Here is a 24,588-nt window from a genome sequence, read left to right on the forward strand (position 1 = left end):
ACCTCATGAGTAGGCATTATAATCCTCAAATTACAGGCGGAGAACTTAAAGCACAGGAGAGCTGAGGTCTCAAGCTCGGGCTCCTGCTGCTGTCAGTGGGACAGCTTGGTGGCACCAGCGATGGGGCCCCCAGTCACTGCCCTGCAGAGAACATACTGCTTTTCCCTGGGTCACACGGTCTCTTCAAAAGGGAACATTCCCAAGGACTTCTGGAGGTTGTTCAGGGTCACAGGGACACAAAGAGCCTGACTGCTGAGTGACTGAGCGAGCTTCCTCCTTGGCCTACATGGCAAAGATCAGAAGCCCACAACACGCCAGGCATTCCACGCAGCTGCTCCATTTTTTTCATCACTGACTCTATTAGCTATCAAATCGGGAGCACTGGTAATAGAAGTCAAGACAGACGCACCCTGAGGAGGCCCCAGACCAGCTACAGGACTATCTATACCACGCAGGGCTGGGGCTTCCCAGACAAAAGCAGGGAAGGAATGGTTTCTTCTCCCAAACTGGGTCCTAGTTTGTTTAAGAGGTTCCTTGGCCTTCCACACCATCCCTCTGTTCTCTCCATGCTGGACGCCTGCCCCTCTGTCAAGGGCATACCTCACTTCCTCCCTCCCAGGCTTTAGGGTCATGCTGGGCTCCAGCCTGCAATGCTGGTCAACGCATAAGGCCTGTGGGCTTTGCTCGTTCTACCTCCAGAAATCCTTCTCACCCTTCAGGGCCTGGCTCGAACGCCACTGCCTCCCTAAAGCCCCCGTCATCCTCTTGTTCCAACATCCCTTCCTTTAGGAGCCACTGGCATGATGCTCGTACCTTGTTCCAACAACTATTCTATGCCACCAAATGCAAGATTCTTTGATGACAGGTCTTATGTCGCCCTCTGTATTAGTCAAGGTTCTCCAGGAAACAGAACTAAGAGGATAGAGAGAGAGAGATGTATAAGGAACTGGCTTACATGATTATGGAAGCTGGCAAGTCCAAAATCTGCAGAGCCAATGTCTCAGCTCAAAGGCTGTCAAGCAGGAAGAGCTAATGTCCCAGAAGGACAGCAGCAAGAGAAGTCCCTCTCACTCGGGGAAAAAAGGACTTACTTGTTCTATTCAGGCCTTCAGTTGATTGGAAGAGGCCCACTCATATTAGGGAGGGCCAACTGTACTCAGTCCATGATGTAAATGTTAATCTCGCCCAAAAACACCCTCACAGACATACTCAAAATAATGTTAACCAAATATCTGGACACCTCATGGCCCAGTCAAGGTGACACATTAAATTAACCATCACACCCACTAAGGGGTGAAGAGCAGTGATCCTTTTTTATTTTTTCTATATTCCTCCCAGCACCCAGCACAAGGCCTGACCCAGAGCGGGTGCTCAATGTTCATTGAAAAAAAAGAGGTCTAGGCATCGCGCTTACCGTGGACTTTTGTATGCCACCAAGGACATCAGAGACCATCCCATCCAACTCCCCCAAAGAGAAGACAAAACTGAAGAAAATAACTTTTCCAAGTCACAATGACTACTTAGAAGCAGAGCCAGGTATTCACAATTCTCAACACAACATTATTGCCCACTTTCTATATGCTGGGTGCTGTCCCAGGTACTAGGGGCTACAGAACTCTCTTCCCTCATGGAGCTAATATTCAAACGGGGTTGGGGGCAGGAGGGTAAGACAGGCAATTGACCGAAAACCGTATAAAACATATGCCCTGGCAAATGACTCTAAGTGCTCTAGAGAACACACAGTAGGGAAAGGGGACAGGCAGAGCTAGGGAGGGCGGTGGAGGCCCAGGACCAGCACCCAGCTCCCAACTTCCCATCTGGGGCTTTTCCTCTGTGACACACCGCCTTGCTTAAAGGAAGAATCTTTAAGAGAACTCAGCCAACTGAGGGGGCAATGAAACTTGCTCTAACTACCTCTCAGGACTGTGATGAAAAGTAAGGGAGACAAACAGGAAAATACTTTGTAAACTACAACAGAGGCATTATTAATACCATGACCATCACTCTTTGTCTAAAGCCAGATTGCAAAGAACCATCAGGAGAGGCTGGGCCATGAGCCCCTGCTCTCAGGGGGCTGCTTTGGCTGGATGCCTGGGTTCCCTGCTCCTCCAGGAATCTGGGCATACAAGAGGCTAATGGTCACACCCAGCACTAGCTTAGCGCCTGGAGAAAATTCTCTGGGGAAGGCTGGAGGCTCTGCAGATGTTTCCCAGCTCATGTCACATTCAAACTCCAGAGTTTCTTAACACACTTTTAGACTCTTATTAATAACATTTTAAAATGCAGATTGCTGCCTAATCTTAGCTGCGTAATTAAAAAAATAATCTTGCTTCTCTCCCTCCCAGCTAGAAAGGAAACTATACCCCAGGGCTTCTGCAGCTAAGAATCACGCCCTGCAGAAGAGCTGGTAGGAGGCTCAAGTGGAGGTGGGGGCAGGGGAACGGGGTGGGGGGAGGTGAAGCCAAGAAGCGAATCTAATCCCTTGACTTTACAGAAAATGAAAAGGAGGCTGAAGGAGAGGAGTGATTTGCCCAAGGACACACGATGTGTTTTGGCAGAGCCAGAACCAGAATCCCACTTCCCTGCTTCCCAGCAGACTCTGTACTGCCTCGTGGGCCGAGGAAAGAAGAAGACAGCCTGTAAGTTCTCAGAGGGTAGGAGTCATGCCTATGTCCTCATGCCATGAGCGCTGGGGAAGTAGCTACAAGTTTCCGATGTTCAAGATGGTCATGGGATCAAGGCTCAAAATTCTTTACATTGGTGACAAACTCACTTGCAGCAGGAAGGAACGACCTCAGAGCACTCTAACTCAACCATCCATCCGCTTCTGGCTGGGAAAAGGGAGGCCCAGTAAGGAACGTGACTTGCTTACCCAATGGTAAATAGTGAGTTAGAGGCAAAGCAAGACTAGAACCCAGGCCACCCTGACTTCTACTCCATCCTGTCCAAGGTTTCTGAAAGAAGTCTCTTTCTTTCAGTCAACCTCTCACAGCTCCCACTGCTACCTGCATCAGCGAAAGCTTTCTGGGCTTCTTGGCAGAGAAGAGAGACAGGTGAGGCCCGCACAGCCCCTCACTGCCTTTCTCCCTGGGATGACTTCCTGGGAGGCCCAAGGGCTGGGGGGCAAAAAGACACATATTCCTACCCCATCTCCTCGGGGTTCCTCCTCTCCCTACCTAGAGCTGCCGCCCCAGCCCTGGACTCCACCTTCAGTCACTGTCCATTACAAAAGGTCAGCAGCAGCTTCCGTCTCTATGAAGTTACCAAAAAAGAAGGGAAAAAAAGGCCAGGCGCTGCACCCAGCTGTTGGTGAGGCCGCGTTTTCTGCTGCTGCTGATGACTCACAATGCCCAAGCTGGAGGCTGGAGCTGGAAATGAGACCTGAGAGGCTGGTTTGCCGAGGAAAGCCGCAGTTCCCAAGCACGCCAGCCTGCAGAGAGGAACGCTCCAGGCCGGTGAAATCCCAGCCCCTGGCTGCGGGAACGCAGCTCCCCCTGCAGCCCACCCCGAGGCCCTGCAGGAGCAGGACCAGAGACAAACCATAAACTGGGATGGGAAGCCAGCAAACCTCACCTGGGTGTTAAAGCTGTTAAGGAAGAAGCCAGGGCTCCAGCTCGGAAATCCCAAGAGATCCCAGAACCCCCCAGAAACACTGCTTGCACTCCAAAGAGAAACTGGCTTTCTGTTCATGAGAGGCCCAGTTTAACATCTTCAAACAGGGGAGACAAAGGTCGCCCCCACTCTTTCAAGGGGCATATAATTCAGCAGGGGCAGGAGCAAGGAGGGGAGGGAGCCTATCCTGGGATGCCAGTCAGCGCATGCTCCACCAGCGAGAATGTCTTAGGACATGACTTAGCCTGGTGCCTCTCAATTTTCCTTCAACCCCACCCCCGGGGAAACTCTTCCAGGCTCTTCATGACAGGTGTCCTAACAAAGCTGCACTCTCGAATAGGGAAGCACTCTCCCAACCCCTCGTGTGAGGACCCTTTAAGGGCAAGAACTGAGCAGCAGGACAAGGTCAGGAGAGGCCCTTGGAAGTGACGTCCACTTCACAGACAATGGCTTGGGGATTTCCCACTTGCATCAAGTGGTGTCGCTAATGAGCATGACCAGAGGAGGCCACTGAGGAGAATCCATTCTGATCAAGCACTCACCAGGAAAGACAAGAGAATCAGGAGACCTGGAGGCCCAATAATTTCAATGCAAGGGGTTGGGGGAGGCCTGAGATCCAAGTCCATGGTCAAGGCTGACGTGTGTGACGAACGTGGCAGTTAAATTCAAGCCACTCATCTGGAAGTGCATGGCCTCCTAAGTGTGAAGGTCCACCAGGCCAGATACATGGTGGGACAGCCTGTCCTTCCTTCCCTTCCACATCTGCTCATCTCCCTCCCACTCTGCTCCCCGCTCCCATCTGTCCCTCCAGCACCAGAAGAAACACCCTTTACCAGCACCCCACCTGCCAAGAAACTCTAAGTCACCAGTGTGACCTCCTGTGAAAAGCTGACACGGTTTAAGTCTCCCACCGGTGGTATTCACCTCTAATCACACCAGAGACGGGAAGTAACCAAAGCTACAGTGCCTTCCCTGGAGAGGCTGACTTTTCCATGGCCAGGGACTGGGAAAGGCATCTGCTACACAGGATTTTTCATTTCATAGGATCAGCTCCAACCAAATCAGCAAAGCACTGTTACTATGGACCATCTGCCAGGACCCGGAAACAGCCCTGTTACATAAAGGGGCTGGTGTAATGAAATTTATTAAGCTGGATTCTTCCTCCAGAAAGGCGATGAAGCACTTGAAGTCTCCCTTAAGAGGGGCGATGTGGGGCACTAAAGAGGCCCCGGGCCAGGGTCCCACTGGGTTCCAGTCCTAGCTCTGCCCCCATTAGCTGTGTAACTGCCTTCCCAGGTTCCCAACTAAGAAGACGGCCCCCTCCAGCATTAAAATTCTGTGACTTATTACTGCTTTCACCAAAATGGCAAAAAAAAAAAAAAAAAAAAAAAAAGGTAAGCTCACTTTGATGTTACTGTTGTACTACAGGGTTAATTTTCTTTAAAAAAAAAAAAAAAAAGAACAGTCCTTCAGATTTGTGGGCTTAAAAGGGAGAAGGGGTAAGTGGAGCCACTGACTCTGGGACTGGCTGGAAGAAAGTGCAAGGAGAGGAGAAACCAAAGGCTGGAACCTTCTATCAGCCCAAGCAGGAAGGACCCAAGCAAATCTCAAATAACTTCACTGGGAGGCGGTACTACCGTGACTCCCTGCCCGTGCACACAACAATTCCTAGCCCACAAAGTGCTTTCACACCCTGGGTCTTATCTGACCCTCACCACAGCCTCGAGCTGACCAGGAGGTGCTGCTGAGCCCCCACTGCACGCGGAGCAGAGTATGGCTCAGTCACTAGGGAGGGGGAGCCCACATCTCTTAGTCTCCCTTTAGGTTCCTGCCATGTGAAACGGGAGTGAGCCTTCCTCAGCAAACTCTGTGCAAACAGATGATTCTGTCAAGCCTGGCAAACGCCTGGCATACCAGTGTGTCTTTGGTAAAGGTGAGCAGCCCTTCCCCACACACCTCCATTGCCTCAGGCAGGTGTGGGAGAAGCCCCCAAGCTGCTCATTTTTAGGCCTATTGAAGGCAACATGATGGCTTCCTCCTAAGCGACCTTCATGTGGCCTGGGACAGCTCCCCAGAAGACAGACCAATGAGCCAGATAACTCCATCCCTACCAATCTTGTGCATTCCGCTGGTCACCTAGCTCATGGGGGATAGGGCCAAAGGACCTAAAAATCAGCCACGGACATGAGGCCTGAGGCAGGCCAGCGTGAGGCTGTAGCCCAGGAGCCTGCGAGAGCCACCCTGAGGCCTGGCCTTTCTTTCATCGTTCCTATTTGTCACCACCACCCCCTACCCCCACAGAAACCTTCAGCTGCTCCTTCCATGGCTCACACGTGAGGCCTGAATAAGGACCCATGTCTAGTACACTTGAATGATTCCAGTCCCTTCGGCTTCTCTGGCCCCTAGCCAAGCAAACTACGCCAAGGGGCACCTCCCACTTCTACACCTTTGTTTCCAGTATTCCTTCTGCCTAGAGTGCCCTCCCCTCACCTGTGCCTCTTCAACGAATATTTATTGAATAATCGAGTAAAGGAGTGAAAAAGGAATGTGTGAATGAGCGAATGACATAATATATCCCTGTGAGGCAGACAAATTAGAGATCATGATGTTCATTTAACAGATGCGGAAATTCAGGCCTAGAGAGGTTATGTGACTTGCCTAAGATCACACAGCCAAAAAGCAGCCAAACAGAGCTTCAACCTGGTTCTTCAGGCTCTTTTGGCCACATGAGGCTTCCTCGTAAAGTAAAAAGTCACTCTCGGATTAGGAAAAAGCTGACCCAAGATTCCTCAAAATGGGCCACTTTCATCTTGGCACACATCCGAGAGCACTTTAAGGCACTGGCTGTCACTATGATTACTGAGAGCTCCCATGAGACAGGCAAGGTCCCCTGAGAAAGGGCACGCGCAGTGCCATCTGTCAAGAACCTAAAAATGATGGCGAAATTACAGGCCAGTCACTTAATGCTCACTTTGAGAGAGCTCCTGGAATAAATCAATCCCCACCAGGAAAGAGGAGAAGGATTCCTTGAATGGAAATCGAGCCCTCTGCCTGGGACCTCTGAGCCCTTCCCAGAACCATCTGGTGAGCTCACACAGTGGCTGGTGTTCCCACCCACCGTGGACAAGTGCAGAAACCAAGGACCCAAGGCAAGGCCTCACAGAAGTGCAGGGGCAAAGCTGGCCCAAACACCATGCAGCAGCAGGCATCACTGTCAGCCCCGGGGAGCGGAGGCTCTCCGCCCTGGGCTCCTCCGAGGCGGCGGGAAGAGAGCAGGGCCACCGGCCGGGTCTCCTGAGCACAGGCCCCTGAAATGGCACAGCTTCCACGTCCAAAAGCTGCAGCCATTCCGTGCAATTCCCACTCACTGAGCCTCGCCTCTGTGCCCGGCGAGATGCAGAGGTGAATAACGCAGCACAAACCCTGCCCCTGGCAGGGCTCACATTTGCTGAGGAGACGGTGACAAGTAAGTGAACAGAGATACCAGGGTTCCGCGCAGTGAGAACTGCTATCGTGACAAATAAAGCCAGGCAGGGAGAGGAGCGTGCTGAGAGGGTGGTGGTGGATAAGGAGCGCCTCTGTGTGAGATGACCGTGGGCAGAAGGAGCCCAAGTGTGGCAACAGCTTCGCGGGGACACAGACGCGCACTCCTGGCACAGGGAAGCACTGGAGCACAGGCACAGAGAGCAAAGGTATTCCACATCCCCTCAGCCACCCCCCGAACCTGCCCCGTGACTGCCCCCCTTCACTGCTCCTAAGGCCTCCTTCCCAGCGGCCCCCCCACCGTAACTCCCCTACTCCCGGAAAGAGAGAACAGTATGAGTTCCTCCCTGTTCTGCAGCCTGACAGTCGCCTGCCACATTTCCAGCACAGTCTCCGTGGGGGAATAGCATGATGAAATAAAATGAGGTCACCTGTGACATCAAACAGAGCTTGGTTCAAGGGACTGCTTTGCTTAACTGGCTATGTTACTTTGGACAAACCACTCAGCCTCTCTGAGCCTTCATTTCCTCACTTGGAATGCAAGGGTTAGGAGGAATACAGAGTTAGGAGGAGTATGTAAATGGCAGCATGTAAGTGGCAGAGCACCTAGTACATGGAACGTGCTTGGCAAAGACTGGTTCCCTGCCCTACGTGGACACCCTTGGAAATTAAAACAATATTTTTTTTGTTCAACCAACTATGTTAACTAGTGTCTTATTATAGCATAAAGCCCTGGGCCTACCCATCTGTTGGGTGTGGTGGGGGCTGTGAGATGACGCTTGAGGGAGATCCCATCATGGCCCAGCCTGACAAGAGGGCTCTGGTCCAGAGGAGAGCTGGGCACACAGGCAGGAACAGAAAAGATACCAGGCATGGCCCTTACTGCAGGTGCAAGGATGAAAATGATTAGGACCAGACGCTCAAAGAAACCAGGATCAAGGCAGGACACTTAACTGCTGTCCTCTTCCCTTCCCACCTCTGGCTCACTGGCCCAGGGCCCAGACCCTTGTCTCCTGGCTCTCCTGGGGGGCAGCCAGCTAGAGGCCAAAACAATCTCAGTTCTTCTCACGGGCAAGGAGACAATCAGGTATTAACTCACAGCAAGACCTTAGGTAACCTCTTCCTTCTTTGGGTCTGAGTTCTCCCATCCATGAAAAGAGGGCCTGGATGACCTCTAGGGGTCCTTCCAGCTCTGACCTTGCTAATTCTGACTCTGGATGCTGGCCCTTACCCATCTCACCCCAAGGCTGTCTGCCTGCCCACTGCTGCCATCTGGTGGCCCTCTGGGCCCAGCCGCCCTTGGCTTTGGCCAGGCCCCCCAGAAAGCCCCTTATTCAAATGATCCCGCTTCAAAGCATGAATCTTGCTTCTGCTTCAGCTGGACACCACATTTCCATGACCACAGATCAATGGGTATTCACTGCCAAACACAAAAACCAAAAATAATGCCAGAACTTCATCTCTCTAGCAGAGATGACACTATGGCAGTTGAGAGCCTGACCTCCCTGCTCAAAGACAGGAAGGAACTGCCCAAGGTCGCACAGCTGCCTGGCTCCCAGACCAGCCCACAGTTCCACTTTACCACAATGCTTAGGGCTGGGGGGCACCCTGCAAACCAAAAATAAAGTCAGCCCAGGACCAAGGAAACAAAGCCTTTCAAAGGTGGGAAATAAACTGTCAGGATTCCTTGCAAACTTCAAGAAAGGGTAAGACAGGACATGGGAACATGTGAGCACTGCTTGAAGAAATGCACTGGAAATAACAAACTGTAGGTGCCCGGGGTATCTATCTCCTAACCTTGGAGGGCATCAGTCACGAGGACACCTGCTAGGCCTTCCATAAGCCAGCCTCCAAGTTACCACCCAGAGCAGATCCCATGCTGGGCACACCACCAGAAGATGAGGAAGACACACTGGGGTAGCAACATGTGTCTGCATGTGCTTCCCCCACCAGACACAGGCTCCTCGGGGTAGAGTCATGTCTCTTCTTCTCTATCTCCAGACCTCTCAGCACCTGGCCAGAGCAGCTCCGTAAAGGTGCATCCAGGCAGATCTCTCAGATTCCTGCACAATCGCGGGAACTGTCCACATTTTGTGGACTCAACTGACCACATTTTTCGCTCTGTCTGCAGCCTTCTCCTAAACCCTTTAGTTCAGACCCTAAGAAAACATTCTGTGTGGCTTTAAATAGGTCACTTGCCTTTTCTGGCCTCTATTATCTCACATTTGCAGCATAATGGGGGTTCTACTAGATGATCCTCAAAGTCCTTATAGTTCTAAGATTCTAGAATTTGAAACCCAATCAGGGCAAATCAAGGCTATTCTTCACCGGCAGAGCAGATAGGGACAGTGGAAAAGGGGAAGCAATCAAACAATGCTTCCCTCTAGTGGTGTAATGCGGTCACTACACCCTCTCAGCTCCAAGCCCTATCAACAAACTCCATTCAATCCCACCCTGAACTCTGAACAGGAAAAGTCGGCTTGCACCCAGTGCAAAGGAGCAGGAAAAAAAGCAAGGACACCAGGAACTAATGCGGCCTTGAGCCAGTGCCACGACAGTGGAGAAATTCTATCTTGAGGAGCAAGTATATCTTGGAGCTCAAAGAATCTTTTGTGACCTCCAACTCCCATCTTCCGATGAGGAAACCAAGGCTCAGGGATGTTCAGAAGGGACTTGTCTGAGGTCACAAAGCTGACTCATGACTAAGCCAAAAATAGATCTCCGCGTTCCTGCCTCCTTCTACAGTCTCTTGCCTCTCTTCCATGCGACCTCCCAAGTGAAGCCGTGAAGGCGATTTGTCAAGGACACATACCCCAGAAGTGATGAAGGGGCTACTTCCCTGCACGAAGGGGCAAGAAATTTTATTCATTAACCTTAATGCTTATGCAGGATATAATCAGACTACAAACTATTCAGCATAAAAATATAAAAGAAAATAAAAGCCTCACATAATTCCACCAATCGGAGATAAAATTCTGCTACATTTCCTTCTAGTCTTTCCTATTCAAACATTCTTTTAAAGGAAAAGTTGGAAGTTATAGTGTAGTAATTTATTATAATCCACTCTTTTCACTTACTATATCATCAGCATATTCCTGTCATTAAATATCCTTCTTTTTTTTATTAAATATCCTCCTAAAACATCCTATTTAATGACTATATATTCTAACATATGGTTGTATCATAATTTAACTGGTCCCCCTACAACCCCTTTTGTATCCACGCATTTGTTGTCATAAATTAGGCTGCAATGAATGGCGTTATAGTTAATCTTCCAATACTTCCATAATTATTTCCTTAGGCCAGTTTTATTTTAATATAGGACAGAATTTCAGAGTCGGAATGGTCCCTAGAGATACAACCTCCTATTGCCCAGAGGGGAAGAAAGGGACCAGGGAGTTTTGTGTCTTGCCAGAGGACAAAAAGAAATCAAGAGAACCAAGTCCCGAACTCTCCATCCATTAAAATGTGACCTTCCTGGGACGCCTGGTGGCTCAGTTGGTTAAATGTTTGCCTTTGGCTCAGGTCATGATCCCAGGGTCCTGGGACTGAGTCCAGAGTCAGTCTCCTTACTCAGCGGGGAGCCTGCTTTTCCCTCCGCCTGCCACTCCCCCTGCTTGTGCACTCTCCCTCTCTCTCTGACAAATAAGTAAATAAAATCTTTTTTTTTTAATTTTTAAAAATAAATAAAATAAAACGTGACCTTCCCTGACCACCCTCACCCACATGGACCTCTCCTTCCCCTGAAACCCTAGAGCCTTCAGTGTCTGGGCCACTCTTCTCACTCTTCGCCACATCATTCTTTTTTATTCTTCTACTAAGTATTTCACCTGTTCATCCAAGTAGTTCTGGATTTTACATTCCCCTGTATTCTGTAGCACAGTGTTAAAGACATATAGGTAAGCATTCCACAAATACCTGCCAAAGGATCAAGGATAACTAAGAATTTCCTTCCCTATTGCTTGGAAGAATCACTGGCAGAAATTGGAGAAAGACGCTTCTCTGAAGAGCAAAAGGAGTTCAGTTAATGAGCTAGAGCCTTCTGAGATACGTACTTGGAATGAAAGTAGCAGGCTTGGGGACAAAAGACCGGGTGCAAGTTTTAGTTCTGCCAGTCTAGTAAACCAGGGCGATGCAGCTAACCAATTAGATACTTGTCTGTGACACAAGGATAACACCCATCTTGCCAGCTTCACCTGAGGAAATGGATACAAAAGCACTTTATAGCAATAAAAGTGATCCATAGAGCTATGATTGCTACTGTATTATCACAAACAGAAATGCAGCTGCTTCTGTGAACCCTGGCATGGCGTCCTGACCCTTGCTCCTGGGCACCATCTCCTACTTTCTACTGCACACACAAACCCATTAAGGGAATCTATGGCTACACACCTGAGGTGAGAATCAGTGTTTTCTTGAAGCAGAACTTCATGTACGGAAGAAACTACTCTTCCTGGCTCGGGTCCCTGGGTTGGTTAGTGAGGTCCTCCACATCTCCTCATCATCTCTGGAGAGGATGAGACAAGGTGGAGAGAGCACTGCATGGAGAGCCTTGAGACCTGAGTTCTGCTCTACCTCTTCCACTCACGCCCCGTCAGTCCTCAGTTTCCCCATCTCTAAACTGACAGAGACAGGCCAGATGAGCTCGAAGTTCTCATCCATTCCTGACATTCTAAGGATTCTCAGATAAAAACGAATGACTTTAATAATAAGCAAAGTTATTCATTTCAAAATAGTCCTTTGGGCTCGCTTTGACTTTCAACCATTGGGTTTTCAGAGTTCTAAAGCACAACCATCATGAATTCCAAAACTCTGCTTTAAATAGAGCCCATGAGGTCAGAATCTCCCTGAGCTCAGTTGAGGTTTCACGATATTTGGTCCCAAAGAAGATGGAGTAATATACACTGTCACCCTATTCTAAAAAGGATCTTGGCCCCAAAACAAAAAAATCAGCATGAGATATATTTATAAATTTAAAAAAAATAGTGTGAATCAATGGCTGGGCTTGGATTTCACTAATGCTTAGACATCAAATACAATAAAATGTCTCTTGGCCGGTGACACTTGAAGCAAGAAAGGACAGTGGCTAAGAGTTGGTCCCTTCCACATGTGTCCTGCAATTCCCCACTTTAAAGAAACAAAAGAATAAAACATATCTCAACTGTAAAAGGCTATAACCAAGAACCAAGAGGACTATGATGGGAGGGGGAAAATTTTACTGAAAAGTAGAATTGGATTTCCAGCTTAACTGCTGCCATAAATCACTCTCTCTCCTCTTTCAGTTTTCTCATCTGCAACGTGAGGAAGTGTCTTCTTCCATCTCTGATTCTTTAAACTTCCAAGTCTCTAGGACTTTCTTAGGGAACACTGAAGAAAGTGAAGAATGTCAAGAACTCTGTCTTTGGGCTCACTTTCTCAGTCCACAGCTATTGGGGGACCACAAGACTACTTTGGGATACTGCGTGGCTCAGGGAAAGCTTCCAGCATTCCAAAAGCAACCTGATTCTAGACACTCTGACCAACCCTATACTAAGGTCGGGATCTTGTGTAACTCATTCCCCTTGAGATTCTAATAAATTACCAGCCACCAGCCCTTAGCATTTGTAAGCATCGATCTTTCTGCACTCGCCAGGAGAGTTCTGAATCAACCTGTTACCTGTCCGGAGACATCCAAATCAGCCCCATGGAGACTTCTCCCGGAAGAAGATATGGGGCATGTGACCTCCAGAGAGCTCCAGAGTTCCCAAGAGCAGAGGACGCTAATGTGCACTAAATCGGGACATGAGCCCAGTCCTCATGGATGCTGGAAGCTTTAAGACCTCATCTCATTTAGTCCTCACGCAAGGTCAGCAATATTTCCCCATTTACCTAATGAGAAGATAAGCTCATTTATTCATTGGTCCAACATGTATTGAGCACCAACCTCATACGTGCCACGTACTTTGCCAAGCACCAGGGATATACTGCTGAGAGAAAGCAATGTATCTCCTGCCCTTATAAGGCTCCCTGTCTAGTGGGAGGAGGAGCTAGTCAAAGAATCTACAGAAAACAGCACAAAGGAGAAGTTGTAGTGCTATGAGACAGATGAAAGGGAAAAGTGATTAGTCAGGGAAGTCAAGGGAAGGCCTCCCTAGGGAGGCAATGACTAAGCTGAAAGAAAGAAAAAAAAAAGGATATAACTAAGTCAAAGTGAAGAAGGAGCTCAGGGATAAGTGTGCTGAATTGAGGGAACATGAGGGGCAAAGGGTGGAAATACACGACGCAAAGCGCAGATTGGCTGGACAGGCAAGAGCTGGCACGGTACGAAACAGGGCTGGCACAGCAGCAGAGGGCAGACCACACCGGGCCTCGCAGGACCACGAAGGAGTACACTTTCATCATAAGAACACTGGGAAGCCACTGGAGTGTGACATGATGGGTTTGTAAAGACCTTCCAGTGGAGGTATGAAGAACAGATTGGGGGGGGTGCAGGGAGTGAGTGTGGGAAGACGAGGAGGTCAGGGGCCACAGAAGGAGCCAGAGAAGAGGTTTCAGGGGCCTGACCCACGGTGGTTGCAACAAGGGTGGAGAGAGCTGGGGCTGCCCACAGCCATACAATCAGGATGCCACAAGAGCTGAGATGCAGAAAACTAGGCCTGACTTCAAAGCCCATGCTGCTCCTTACCTTGTCATTTATTCACTCATTCAACAATTCCGTTACTGATCGTCTACTATGTGCCGGGCCTGTGCCAGGTGCTGGGGACACAGCCACGAGCGAAACTGACAGTGTTCTCACAGGGCTGACAGTCTAGGCATTAAACGAGAATACACACGGATATATACAATTATAAACTGGGATGTGTGTCATGAAGGACCAATAGTGTGATCAGAAATCTTCACAGGAGGGGCGCCTGGGTGGCGCAGTCGTTAAGCGTCTGCCTTCGGCTCAGGGCGTATTCCCAGCGTTCTGGGATCGAGCCCCATATCGGGATCCTCCGCTGGGAGCCTGCTTCTTCCTCTCCCACTCCTCCTGCTTGTGTTCCCTCTCTCACTGGCTGTCTCTCTGTCAAATGAATAAATAAAATCTTTAAAAAAAAAAAAAAAGAAATCTTCACAGGAAAACTATCTGTAAGGCCATGAAGATCTTCCTAGCTGCTGATGAAAAGAAAAAAAGCCACTTGCCAGCCTAAATGTAAGTGAAGGACTTTAGGAAACTTCCCCCCTCAGAGCTGGACACTGAGCAGCTCTGGCCAGCTCATAAGCCCTCAGGGGAAAGCTGGTATGTCTCAAGCTCTGCACAGACCCTGTGGACACAGAAGGCTTTCTAAAAGTCTCACACACTGCTTAATACACTCACATATCCCAACCGCAGGCACCCCTCACCTAGGTGTGGACTGCATCTCACAGTTGGGATCTTTCACACAGATCTACTCATTTGACCCTCACGGCAGCCCCAGGTAGAATGCAGGCAGGTTGGAATATCCTGCTTGGGAGAGGAGCAAGTTGAGGCCTAGACAGGTAAAGTGACTTGACCAAGGTTGCCAAGCTAGGAAGGCACCCAGATCTGCACCCAGACCTCACCAGAAGCATCTCGGGCCAGGAAATCAGGACTCTGGGATGAGACGGCTACCAGTCACTGAGCCTAGATAAAGTCACCCAGGAGTCCCGCTAAGTTCCTGAGAACAGTGATCAGGGACATTAGGCAGCTTGGGAAAGGTTTCTAGAATGCAGCTCCTCCAGCCTGAGACACAGGTATCCTTGCCAACTTTCCCAGATTAGAACAGGTTCCCTTGGACTCTTTCCAAGTGCCTCTGACTAACAGAGAAAAGTATTTTTCCATCGCAAACACTGCAGGCAGGCACCAGACTCCTGAAGGGGGAGGGCAGAGACTGCATCCCAGATTCCCATACAGACAAGCTGTGAAGTTATCCTGACACCGTGTGAACCAGCTAAGCACCTTCCATGGAGATGCGGGGCAGCCTCGGGCCGCGTGTCCCAGTGCTGGCCAGACCCGCACCGGGGGCTAGGTAGCTCCTTGCTGTGGGGGCTATCCTGTGCATTGCACATCTTTAGCAGCGTCCCTGGCGTCCGCCAACTAGATGTCAGTAGCACCCCCTAGTCTGAGAATCAAGTATGTCTGCAGACACTGCAAACAATCCCTGGGGCACAAAATCGCCTGGGGCTGCGAAGCACTAGTCGAGGGACTGTGCAGAGGGGAAAAGCAGAGTCCACTCCTCTTTCTCTTCTCCTAACCCACCCATCCCATCTAACTGGACAGACAGATGGCCAGTGTACAGAAATCCTTCTTTTAATCAATATCACACAATGAATGCCTTCCAGAATGAGCCCAAGAGCAGCCTCTGTGCTGATGTGGCCTGCAGGTAAGTCCCAGGAGCAGTTCGCCACTGGGGCTTGTAAAAACAACTAGAACCAAATAACTCCTTGTTCCACTAATGAGCTGCTTCTGACCCCGTGAGCAAATCTCCTTCCCCTCAATATGAGCAGCTGAGTCTGACTGAACGGGAAGCCCTGGGTGTTTCTTCTCAGTGACGCTGGGCCGGGGCAAAAGCTTCCACTGCTGCTAGAAGGAGCACAAAATCGGTGAATCGAGTAGCAGGAGACTCCCATGTACCCAAATTCAGTACAACAGGCAGGACACTCTGACACCCCAGCTCACAACTGTTCTGGACTAAGGAGAAAGGGGAAAGTGACAGAGCACATAAACAAGAGATCTGCATTAACAAGTTAATTAAACAGCTGAAATATTCCCGAAAACTCTCGCTGTCAAGTGGAGGTGGTGATGGGAAGCTGAGCTCTAGAGCAGCTGGGGTGACTCAGACAGTGTCAGGGCCGTGGGCTGCGACCTCCCACCCCGAGGGCCGGCCTGGGCTTTGGCCCAGCTGTGGAGATCGGTGTCAGTTACAGCGCTACAAAGCTAGCGCCCAAGCAGCAGCATCTCTGCTACCTAACTAGTTAGCGGGTTTACTGACACTCAACCAAACGCACTGCCATTTGGTAGTAAGTGTATCTGACTACACGGGAGTTCTTTGAAGACTAACCACGAAACACCCACCTGTTAACACCCAATTACTCACACTCCCGCTCCCTCCTATGCCCCTTCTGCACGCTGTACTCAGCTCTATCACTGCGTATCTCCTACTGCAGCGTGCCGAGATTGGATAACAGGTCGGTCTCCCCCAGTGCACAGGGGGCTCCCTGAGGGCAGGATTTATATCTAGCATAAGGCGTGGTACATAAATAGATGTTCACCATTTGCATGAAGGACGGACGGACAGACGGATGGATAGTAAAGTCTTCCATGTCTATCTTCATAGACTCAGGCCTATCTACACATTCTAGGGAGGACACAGGCCAGGTCTTTTCTCCAACGCTCACCACATTGCTCAATAGGTTCCCAATAAACAATAACTGATTTGGGGGCGTCTGGATGGCTCAGTCGTTAAGCCTTCAGCTTAGGTCATGATCCCAGGGTCCTGGGATCGAGCCTCACATCGGCTCCCTGCTCGGCAGGAAGCCTGCTTCTCCCTCTCCCACTCCCCTTGCTTGTGTTCCCTCTCTCGCTGTCTCTGTCAAATAAATAAATAAAATCTTTTAAAAAAAAATAAATAACTGATTTGGCAAACTGAAGCTTTTTGTTCATGAACCAGTGAGACCAAGGAAAGAGGTCAGAAATCCTAGCTGTCTACCTTGACTCGTATGTATTTGAAGATATTTACGCTCTTCTAACTAGAAAGTGAAGATACAGAAGTGAACAAGACTAACACGGTGCTATCTCTCACAGAGCTCACTGTCTGGGGCAAAAGGCAAATATTGACAGTTGTGCAAATACACAACTACTGTGCTCAATGAACCTCCTTAAGAACAGTTTTTGTAGACAGTCCCAATCCTCCAGCAGTCTGAACCTCTTTGAGGAAAGTCATGATTTTCCCCTTTAGAGCATCCTCTGAAGTTGTCAATATGGAAAGTCTATTTTACACCTTTGTGAGACAGGCCTCTGTTCCAAAACAGTCATAAAGTTTTTTAAAAGACCAATGAAAAGCCTCATAGATATAAAGACTCATAAGTGTATGTCTGTGCGTTCCAGTGTGTAGTAGGTGGGACTTGCCAGGAATAACTGAGGCAGACCTGAAACCCTATAAAAACCGGAAGGCACTGGAGTAACTAACAGTCACTAGGTCGGTATCTGGGAGTCTGGAGATCCGTGTGTAGCAACAAGCAGGCCAAGGGCAGGCAAGGGGACTCCTGAGAACCCCTGAAGTTCAGAAGGCCCTGACATGATCATAGATCTTAAGAATTACATGTCTGGGAAACTCCACGTAAGTCAGCGGAAGCTCTAGGAAGGCAGGGAAGAAGAGAGGCCATAAAAAAACAAGCCCAGAGAACAAAATCAGCAATATGAAGACCACAAAAGGAGACGTGCCCTAAGGGAAAGATGAGAAATAAATAAAGACTCAAGAAAAGATGACGATCCCAGAAGCTGGATGGCATGGCATAAGGTGACATCTGAGGGGACGTATGAGATGTCCGAATCAATGTATGTGGTTAGGGTTAATGGAAACGTAAATCAAAATATCCTGCCAGCCATGATGCCAAGTAATGCTCCTGCCTCAGTCTTGAAATATTAATCTTTAAGTTTCGGAAGCCTTTAATTTAGACTCAGGTGCAAATCCAAGTAGAGTCATGTCTTCAGCGAGGACAAGGCAAAAACTCCCCAACAACCCGGACAGACTTCTGGGTGATGCTACAATGGGTTCCTTCTCAAAACCTCACAGATTCGTAGGGCCAGAAAGAGTTCATCTAACCTAGCCTTGCCTCTTTGGGTGTAAACCTTTGCCCTAGAGAGGAAAAGCTCCGTATCTGGCTGACTGCAGAACTCGACCCCAGATCCTCCCCGTCCCAATCCGTAGAGCTTTTCATAGTAAAAACCTACCTACTTAGTCCTGAGCATTCATAGCTGTTTAGACAGCTGTCCTCCCATACCCAACACCCGCCCCCCCGGCCCCAGCCCACTGTTCTTACCAACCACAAATTCTCTGCTGCTCTCTCACCTGTCTGAGCAACCAGGTGTGTCCACCCACTCCAGACAGAAGTGACCTTTTCATTCTGAAAACAATGTGCTTCTATTTTCTGGGGCATAGGAAGAAAAGCAGCCAAGGAAGCCAGTTGCCCATGCTTGTTGCTTCCCCAAACATACAGCTCTCCTGCATCTTAAACAAACAGAAGGGAAACAAAAGAGGTGAAGGAACATTAGTTCAAAATGATGGGAAATAACACAAATCTGAAAACAAAAAAAGTGGTTAAGAGAAGTTGTATTATTCTTATGCTATGACACTGAGTAGAGCAAAGCAGGATACAAAATTCATGTATAGCATTTTAACATGTAAGATTGTTTTTAATTCTATAAATAGGAAACAAGGCCAAATGTTCTTAGTAGTTTGTCAAGGAATAGGAATATGTAAGTTTACTTTTTCATTAATTCATTCAACAAAATATTTACTGAACATCTACCATGAGAAAAACATGTTTCTCCATTTTCTCCATTTTTTAAAAAATATATGCTTGCATTGCCTTTGATTAGGAAAAATATATATTAACTTTTTAAAATAACAGGTTAAAAGATATATTATTTAAGCTTAAATTTTTCAGACCTAAGATTATCTCACGACATGCCCTGTCCATCAGGAAACACAACACTGCTACCTCCCATCCGCACAGCACTGCAGTTCATTTGAACCTCACAGTAGTTCTGTGGTATAAGCAGGAACACCACTGACTGACATTGTGAATTAACAGAAAGAAAGCAAATTCAGAGTCAAGTGACTCTGGCTTCTATTCCTGGACCTGCTAACCAGCTACTGACCTTGGACAAATCACTTTCTAAGCCTTAGTTTCACCAGCTGAAAACCAGAGGGGAGGGCGGATGGCCTAGAAGGGCCTAGAAGGGCAGACCGTGTAACTGATGACACAGGCCACAAGAGAGACTGGTGGGCCACGGCACCAAGCCACAGGGAACATGCATCTCTAAAAGGTATTCAAGTTCAAAACCATTTTTAACTGGAAGCCAGACCAAATGGAGCCGTGAGCTACACAATTTGGTCCGTGAACCTACGGTCTGTGACTCCTTGAATGATCTCTAAGAGCTTTTCCAACCACCCCTAACATTCCACGTTTCTACACTGTAGCATATAGCACAGAGCACACACGTGGCTCCCGAACGCTTGAAATGTGGCCAGTCCAAATTGAGATGTGTTGTCAAACAAAAAAAGCACAACAGATTGCAGATGGAGCACAAAAACACCACAAAGAGCGCAGTTCCTTAATAATTTTCATACTGATTACTGGTTGAGATAATATTGTGGGTACATTGGGTTAAATAAAATATATTATTAAAATTAATTTACCTGCTTTTTACTTTTTGAAATGTGGCTCACATCATATTTCTATTAGACAGCAGTCTTCTCAAAGCTAAAGAAATCAAGGCTTGGAAATGTTAAATGACTCTCAAGATTACATGGCTAAGAGAAAGCCAAGTCCTCTGCTTCCAACTGCATTTTGTGACTGCCCAAAAAAGCTTTCCAGCACTGCTTGCCACAGGGCAGTGTGGCAGAAAGCCAAACAGTATCATTAAAGGACATCAGACCAAGATTCGGGGTTCCAGTCCAAGAGCTGCCACTCCATCGCCCTTTGACACCGGCTGCATCACTTCACATTCTGGGCCTGTTTCATCAGGTCTAAGATGAGGGAGGGTAAGTCAGTGGAGCCATTCTGTCACTCAGGTGACCTTGCAGTGCTGACATTCTGCAGTTCGATGATGTGAAATTTGGTGTACTTCATGCCCTGAGGGAGGGCAACCTCCATGGACTTCACCAGAGGGTACAAAGTAGGAAGATCCCTTAAAGAGGGCAGAGAAGCCCCTCGGCAAAGTCTCAGCCCATTGAATGGACCGGTTAGCTACCAGGTGCCGCTGACGGGGAGCTGGGTCTGTAACAAGCCTTCATTTATCTTAGAAAGTCTAAACCATCTTTTTGCAAAGACAAACAGCCTTCCACATGCGGATCATCACACTGTTGCATCAGCAGGCAAAACCACATTCTGCTGCAGTGCCAAGTAGTTATATAATCTCCCACAACCCCAGAGAGAAGGTCCAAAGAGCAACGAACAAAATCCAGTGTGTAACAGCTTGAACTAGACCAGGAAGGAGGGAGATTCATCTTGACAATTTTCAACTCACTTTCAAAATATCAAAAACCAATTTCCTTTGTGAATATACTTTAAACAAATCACTAAATTAGACACCTTAAAGGGGTGAATTTTATATGTGAATGCTATCATAATAAAACAAAAATTCAACATCTATGTTTTTAAAACATCATAGAAGTGTCCCACATATGAAATAATAAATAACTTCACTAATTACAAGATTCTTGAAGAAATTGTTAGCAAGCAATTAGAGAATCTCTACGTTTACATAATGCTGGCTATTCAAATTGATTGGGACAGAGTAGAAACATCTCATACTATACTCTTATTCTCAGAAAAGAATGCCTTCCTCAACCCTCACTGACTGTGGGGCACAAACTAGTCACTCCTCACCCTGGGGCCTCCAGTCCTTCCTCTACGAAAGGAGAGATGGGGTCAGATACCCAGGGGGCTCCCTTACAGTTGGCATTCACTTCAACTCAACCCTTGTAACATTTGTGTAAGTCTACCTAATATGAGACATAGGCTAAAAGTACGTATTTCTTTTGTTAGTTGGTTGTTTGAATTTGTTAAATAACAATTATCGGTAGTTTAGAATTCGTTAAGTATTTCAACTCTCACATTATGGCTCTTGTACTCTGGAAACAGTAGCAGCTTCTCGGTTGGGCTGCATTACACATTTGAAGTTGAGAATGCATGTTACCGTTAATTACCCAGACTGTGTACCTATGTACACATACACCTTAATTTCCACATAAAACACTAAAAACACTATGTATGAAAGTCATTCACCTTTGCTCAAAAAAGGTCCTGCCTTCAGCTCTGGTCTTACCAAAATAAATCTCTCAGAGCTCTTGTCTCAGTCTACTGGTAGGGATCAGAGCAGTCTTGGCTTTGAAAGAGAACCTTTGGAAGAGACAACCTTCACTTCCAAGAAGATGCTGCTTTGTCACTGCAAAGTTTGTACTGTATTGGCGGGGTGTGTCGAATGGATGGAAGGATGCGTCACCAAAAAGAGAGATATAGTGTGAGAGAGAAAAACAGTTTAGACAGAGAGATGGAGGGATCAGAGATGAAACAGATTGCAGAAATGCATAAAAATACAAAATAGATTAGAGAAATATGTGCATAATTTGATTTAGAAAGATATGTAGACACAGATTAGATGGAAGATACAAAGACGAAAGGTAAATAAAAATGGAGATAAATAGATAAATAAAGAGTCGATGAACACAGACAGAGCAGAGAGGTAGATAAAAGCACTGGAAGACAGGTGGATAGAACAGCCTAGTCAGAGAGCAAAGAGCTAGAGGGAATAGACAGCTGTATTAGACACCAAACGGATCGGGTGGATAAGATAACGGTGTGCTATACCAACTAGCTGCTAGCTGTGTGATCTGGCGATCACAACTACCCTGAGGGAGTATTCTTGTCCCTACTGTACAGCGGAGAGGAAAGGAAGCGAGCCTGTGTTTCCTTCATATGGACGCGTTACACGTATTGTCATCTTTACTTCTCAAAACTACCCACAGAGTACTCAACGGAGAAGGCAACGGTCTCGGAAGGTAAAGTGACTTCCTAAGATCAGACCAGGGGAGGCAGCAGAATTCTGACTCCAAGTCTCCGCTCTTCCCTCTGTGTCCCAACATCCACCATGTGAGGCAGAAACATGCAGAACCCCGAACAGCGTGTTAGACTCTTTTGAAGAGCTGGTTCTTACCTGTCAATGAAGCTGAGTGATCTGAGCCAGCAAGAACACAGGTTGCTTTTGAATTCTCCAGGCCTATTAAAAAAAAAAAGAAAAAATCTTCTGAAAGCACATGTATAACAGAACAAATTAGGCAAAGAAGGGGTTCAGGCAGCACCACTGGGGCCTGAAAGAAACTTGCAGCCAAAGCAGGCAGGTCTGAGTCGGTGGCGCTGGCCAAGAAGATGGGTGATGTGGCGGGGACACTGTTTACATACCAAGGGATTAAACAAATAAGTAAAATATACTGAAGATGAAGGAGCCGATTTGTCACTAGCAGACAGGAGAGGAAAGGTACAGATATGAAAAGGTGGAAGGCTAGAGTCGACCATGGAATAGTGGATCGTAATTGGAGAAATCACTGTAAACTCATGGTTTCGAGTGGAAACAGACAAATAGACATGGGTGTACATATGTGTAAAGATGTGTGTGCACACATCTATCTCCTAGCTCTGTCCATGCGTGAGCCTAGAAGCGACATCTCATACATTCAGCTGCCGTGTCATATGTGTGCAGGCAAACTCCAAACAACATACAGGCAGAACTAAGAATTTGAACCGGCCTTCCATCTCCAAACGTAGCACTTTTCCTCCCTTAATTACACACTGCCTTCACTGACAGGTTATAATCTCAACCAACTCTGCTAGAAACCGTGGTCACTGGGTCTAGCGTGCAGAGAAATGCAGTCTTATTCCGTAATTCTTTTCTGACACTTCTGTTTAATTAACTAGTACCTTAATAAAATGTGCCTCACACCTTCGAGTATCCTGTGGAATGAGAAAGGGACAAAGCAGATGTTTCCAGCACATTCCCCAGAGAGGAAGCACGGGGCCTCGTGGCCAGGCAAGGAGAGGACAGCCAGGGTTGCAGCTCCAGAACTAGCAGCAAAGAGGGAACGATGGGGAACAAAAAAGGAAAGACTTTGAGGGCAGGAAGCTTACGATCTATTCTAATGTCTCATCGGAAAACTCCACCATCAACTTGAAATCTAAGCTGTGCCCCTAAATAGACCCCAGATAGGTCATTTAAATCAAATCAAAGCATTTCTGATTTCTTCCAATTACAGGTCCTGTGCTGAAACAGAAAGTAGACACAGTTCCTGCCCTTAAGAAGCTCAGTCTGTGGCATGTGGGAAAACGTACAAACAATTCACAATACTGCAGTACCTTGCGCCACCCATGCACGTGGAGAAAATGCAATGGAGTCAGAATGGGGAAGACTCTTCACTGAGAAAGTCTGAGTTAGGCCTTGAAAAATTATCAGGATAGAATAAAGATTACCAGAAGGAACGGGAAGGAAGGCATTTCAGGCAGGGGTAAGAGCTTGCCCATAGACACAGAGGAATAAGAAAGCAGGAAATGCCCAGGGAGCAGCGAATACCTAGATGAGGCAGGAAAAACATGTTTGGGAAGTATGAGTTTATTTTATGCATGGGTTCAAGGTCATGTGCAGTGGACTGCCTGTCCAGCATCCAATGCCCCCTTCTCCTTCTCCAAGAGTCTCCCCTCCAACTCTACCTCTGGGCTTCAGGGTGACCACCCTTGCCCGCAACTGAATGGGAGCGCCTCCAGGACTTAGAAAAATCAGAACGACCCCAACACCCTGTGCATCACTCCCACTGTGGCTTTCTTTTCCCTTCTCTCCCTACTTCCTATCCCACCCACAAAAATTCCTCCTTTGTTCTCACCTAGAGGATAGCAGAGCTTTTCTGTGCGGGTTTTCCTAAGGCCAACCCTCGGGAGACTGGGCCACAAAGTAAGAGAGCAAGAGAGAAAGAAAGGAAGAGGAGGAGATGCAGACACGGTGCTATACGGAGAAAGGGAAGGGGGCCCACAGTGAGATTGTAGGCAGAGAAAGGAGCTGAAGGAGACTGAGCCCCAGAGTGAAAAGCAGAAGAGAAAGCCCTACAGGCTAAATGACCAACAAAGACAGACCAGACCCATGGGCAGAATGGTCACTACCCACTCCTCATGTGCCCATGTAAAGAGATTTCCCTACAGAACACTCCTGGCCCCTCACTCTACACCCTCACTCTACAGCCTCACTCACTCCTGCTCTCCTTTTGGGAGAAGGAACTGGGCATGCGAGGCACAGTCCCTCCAGGTTCTCCCTTTGAGATGTGCCTGCCTGCAGAGAGGGCGCCGCCTCACGCGCTCCCAGCCATGCGGCGAGCTTAGCAGGGCTGAGGCTACGCAGCTGCTACAGTGCCCGGGGAGTACATCGAACCAGGGCTTCAGAATCTGGAGGCTCACCAATGCTACACATTATTTCCAAACACCTAAGTCACGTCTCCCAACCCAACTTTCAACAGCTCTAGAGCTACCATTCTGATCTCCACTTATTTGACTTGCATCGATCCCTCAATGGGTTCCCCCTCTGGCAGCGAGGAGGGGCACTTTTACTGGGTCCACAAAATTTCTAACAAGACTAACAGATGAACCAACACAGAGACTAAAGACAGAGGAACTAAGAAAATAGCAAAAGCAGCATAAAGAGTAAACTCCATTTACCCATTTTCTGCATGCCTCTGTCACTATTTCTTGAGA

The 24,588-nt window shown here is 47.9% G+C and overlaps 1 protein-coding gene across 7 annotated transcripts in view; it reads right to left on the minus strand.

Annotated features, from left to right (window-relative positions):
* Positions 1-24,588, minus strand: part of SERGEF (secretion regulating guanine nucleotide exchange factor) — a 217,328-nt gene that overhangs the window by 177,052 nt on the left and 15,688 nt on the right. For all 7 annotated transcript variants that reach the window (XR_008961034.1, XM_048214758.2, XM_048214753.2 and 4 more), the window contains 2 exons: positions 22,016-22,078; positions 18,144-18,302 (listed from right to left, as the gene is read on the minus strand). Coding sequence is in view for 6 of the 7 variants with exons in the window: in XM_048214758.2 (XP_048070715.1) it covers positions 18,144-18,302; positions 22,016-22,078 (222 nt within the window). In the remaining variant the exon portion in view is untranslated. The remainder of the gene's footprint in view (positions 1-18,143; positions 18,303-22,015; positions 22,079-24,588) is intronic.

Source organism: Ursus arctos, unplaced genomic scaffold (assembly GCF_023065955.2).
Source record: "Ursus arctos isolate Adak ecotype North America unplaced genomic scaffold, UrsArc2.0 scaffold_23, whole genome shotgun sequence".
Lineage (NCBI taxonomy): Eukaryota > Metazoa > Chordata > Mammalia > Carnivora > Ursidae > Ursus > Ursus arctos.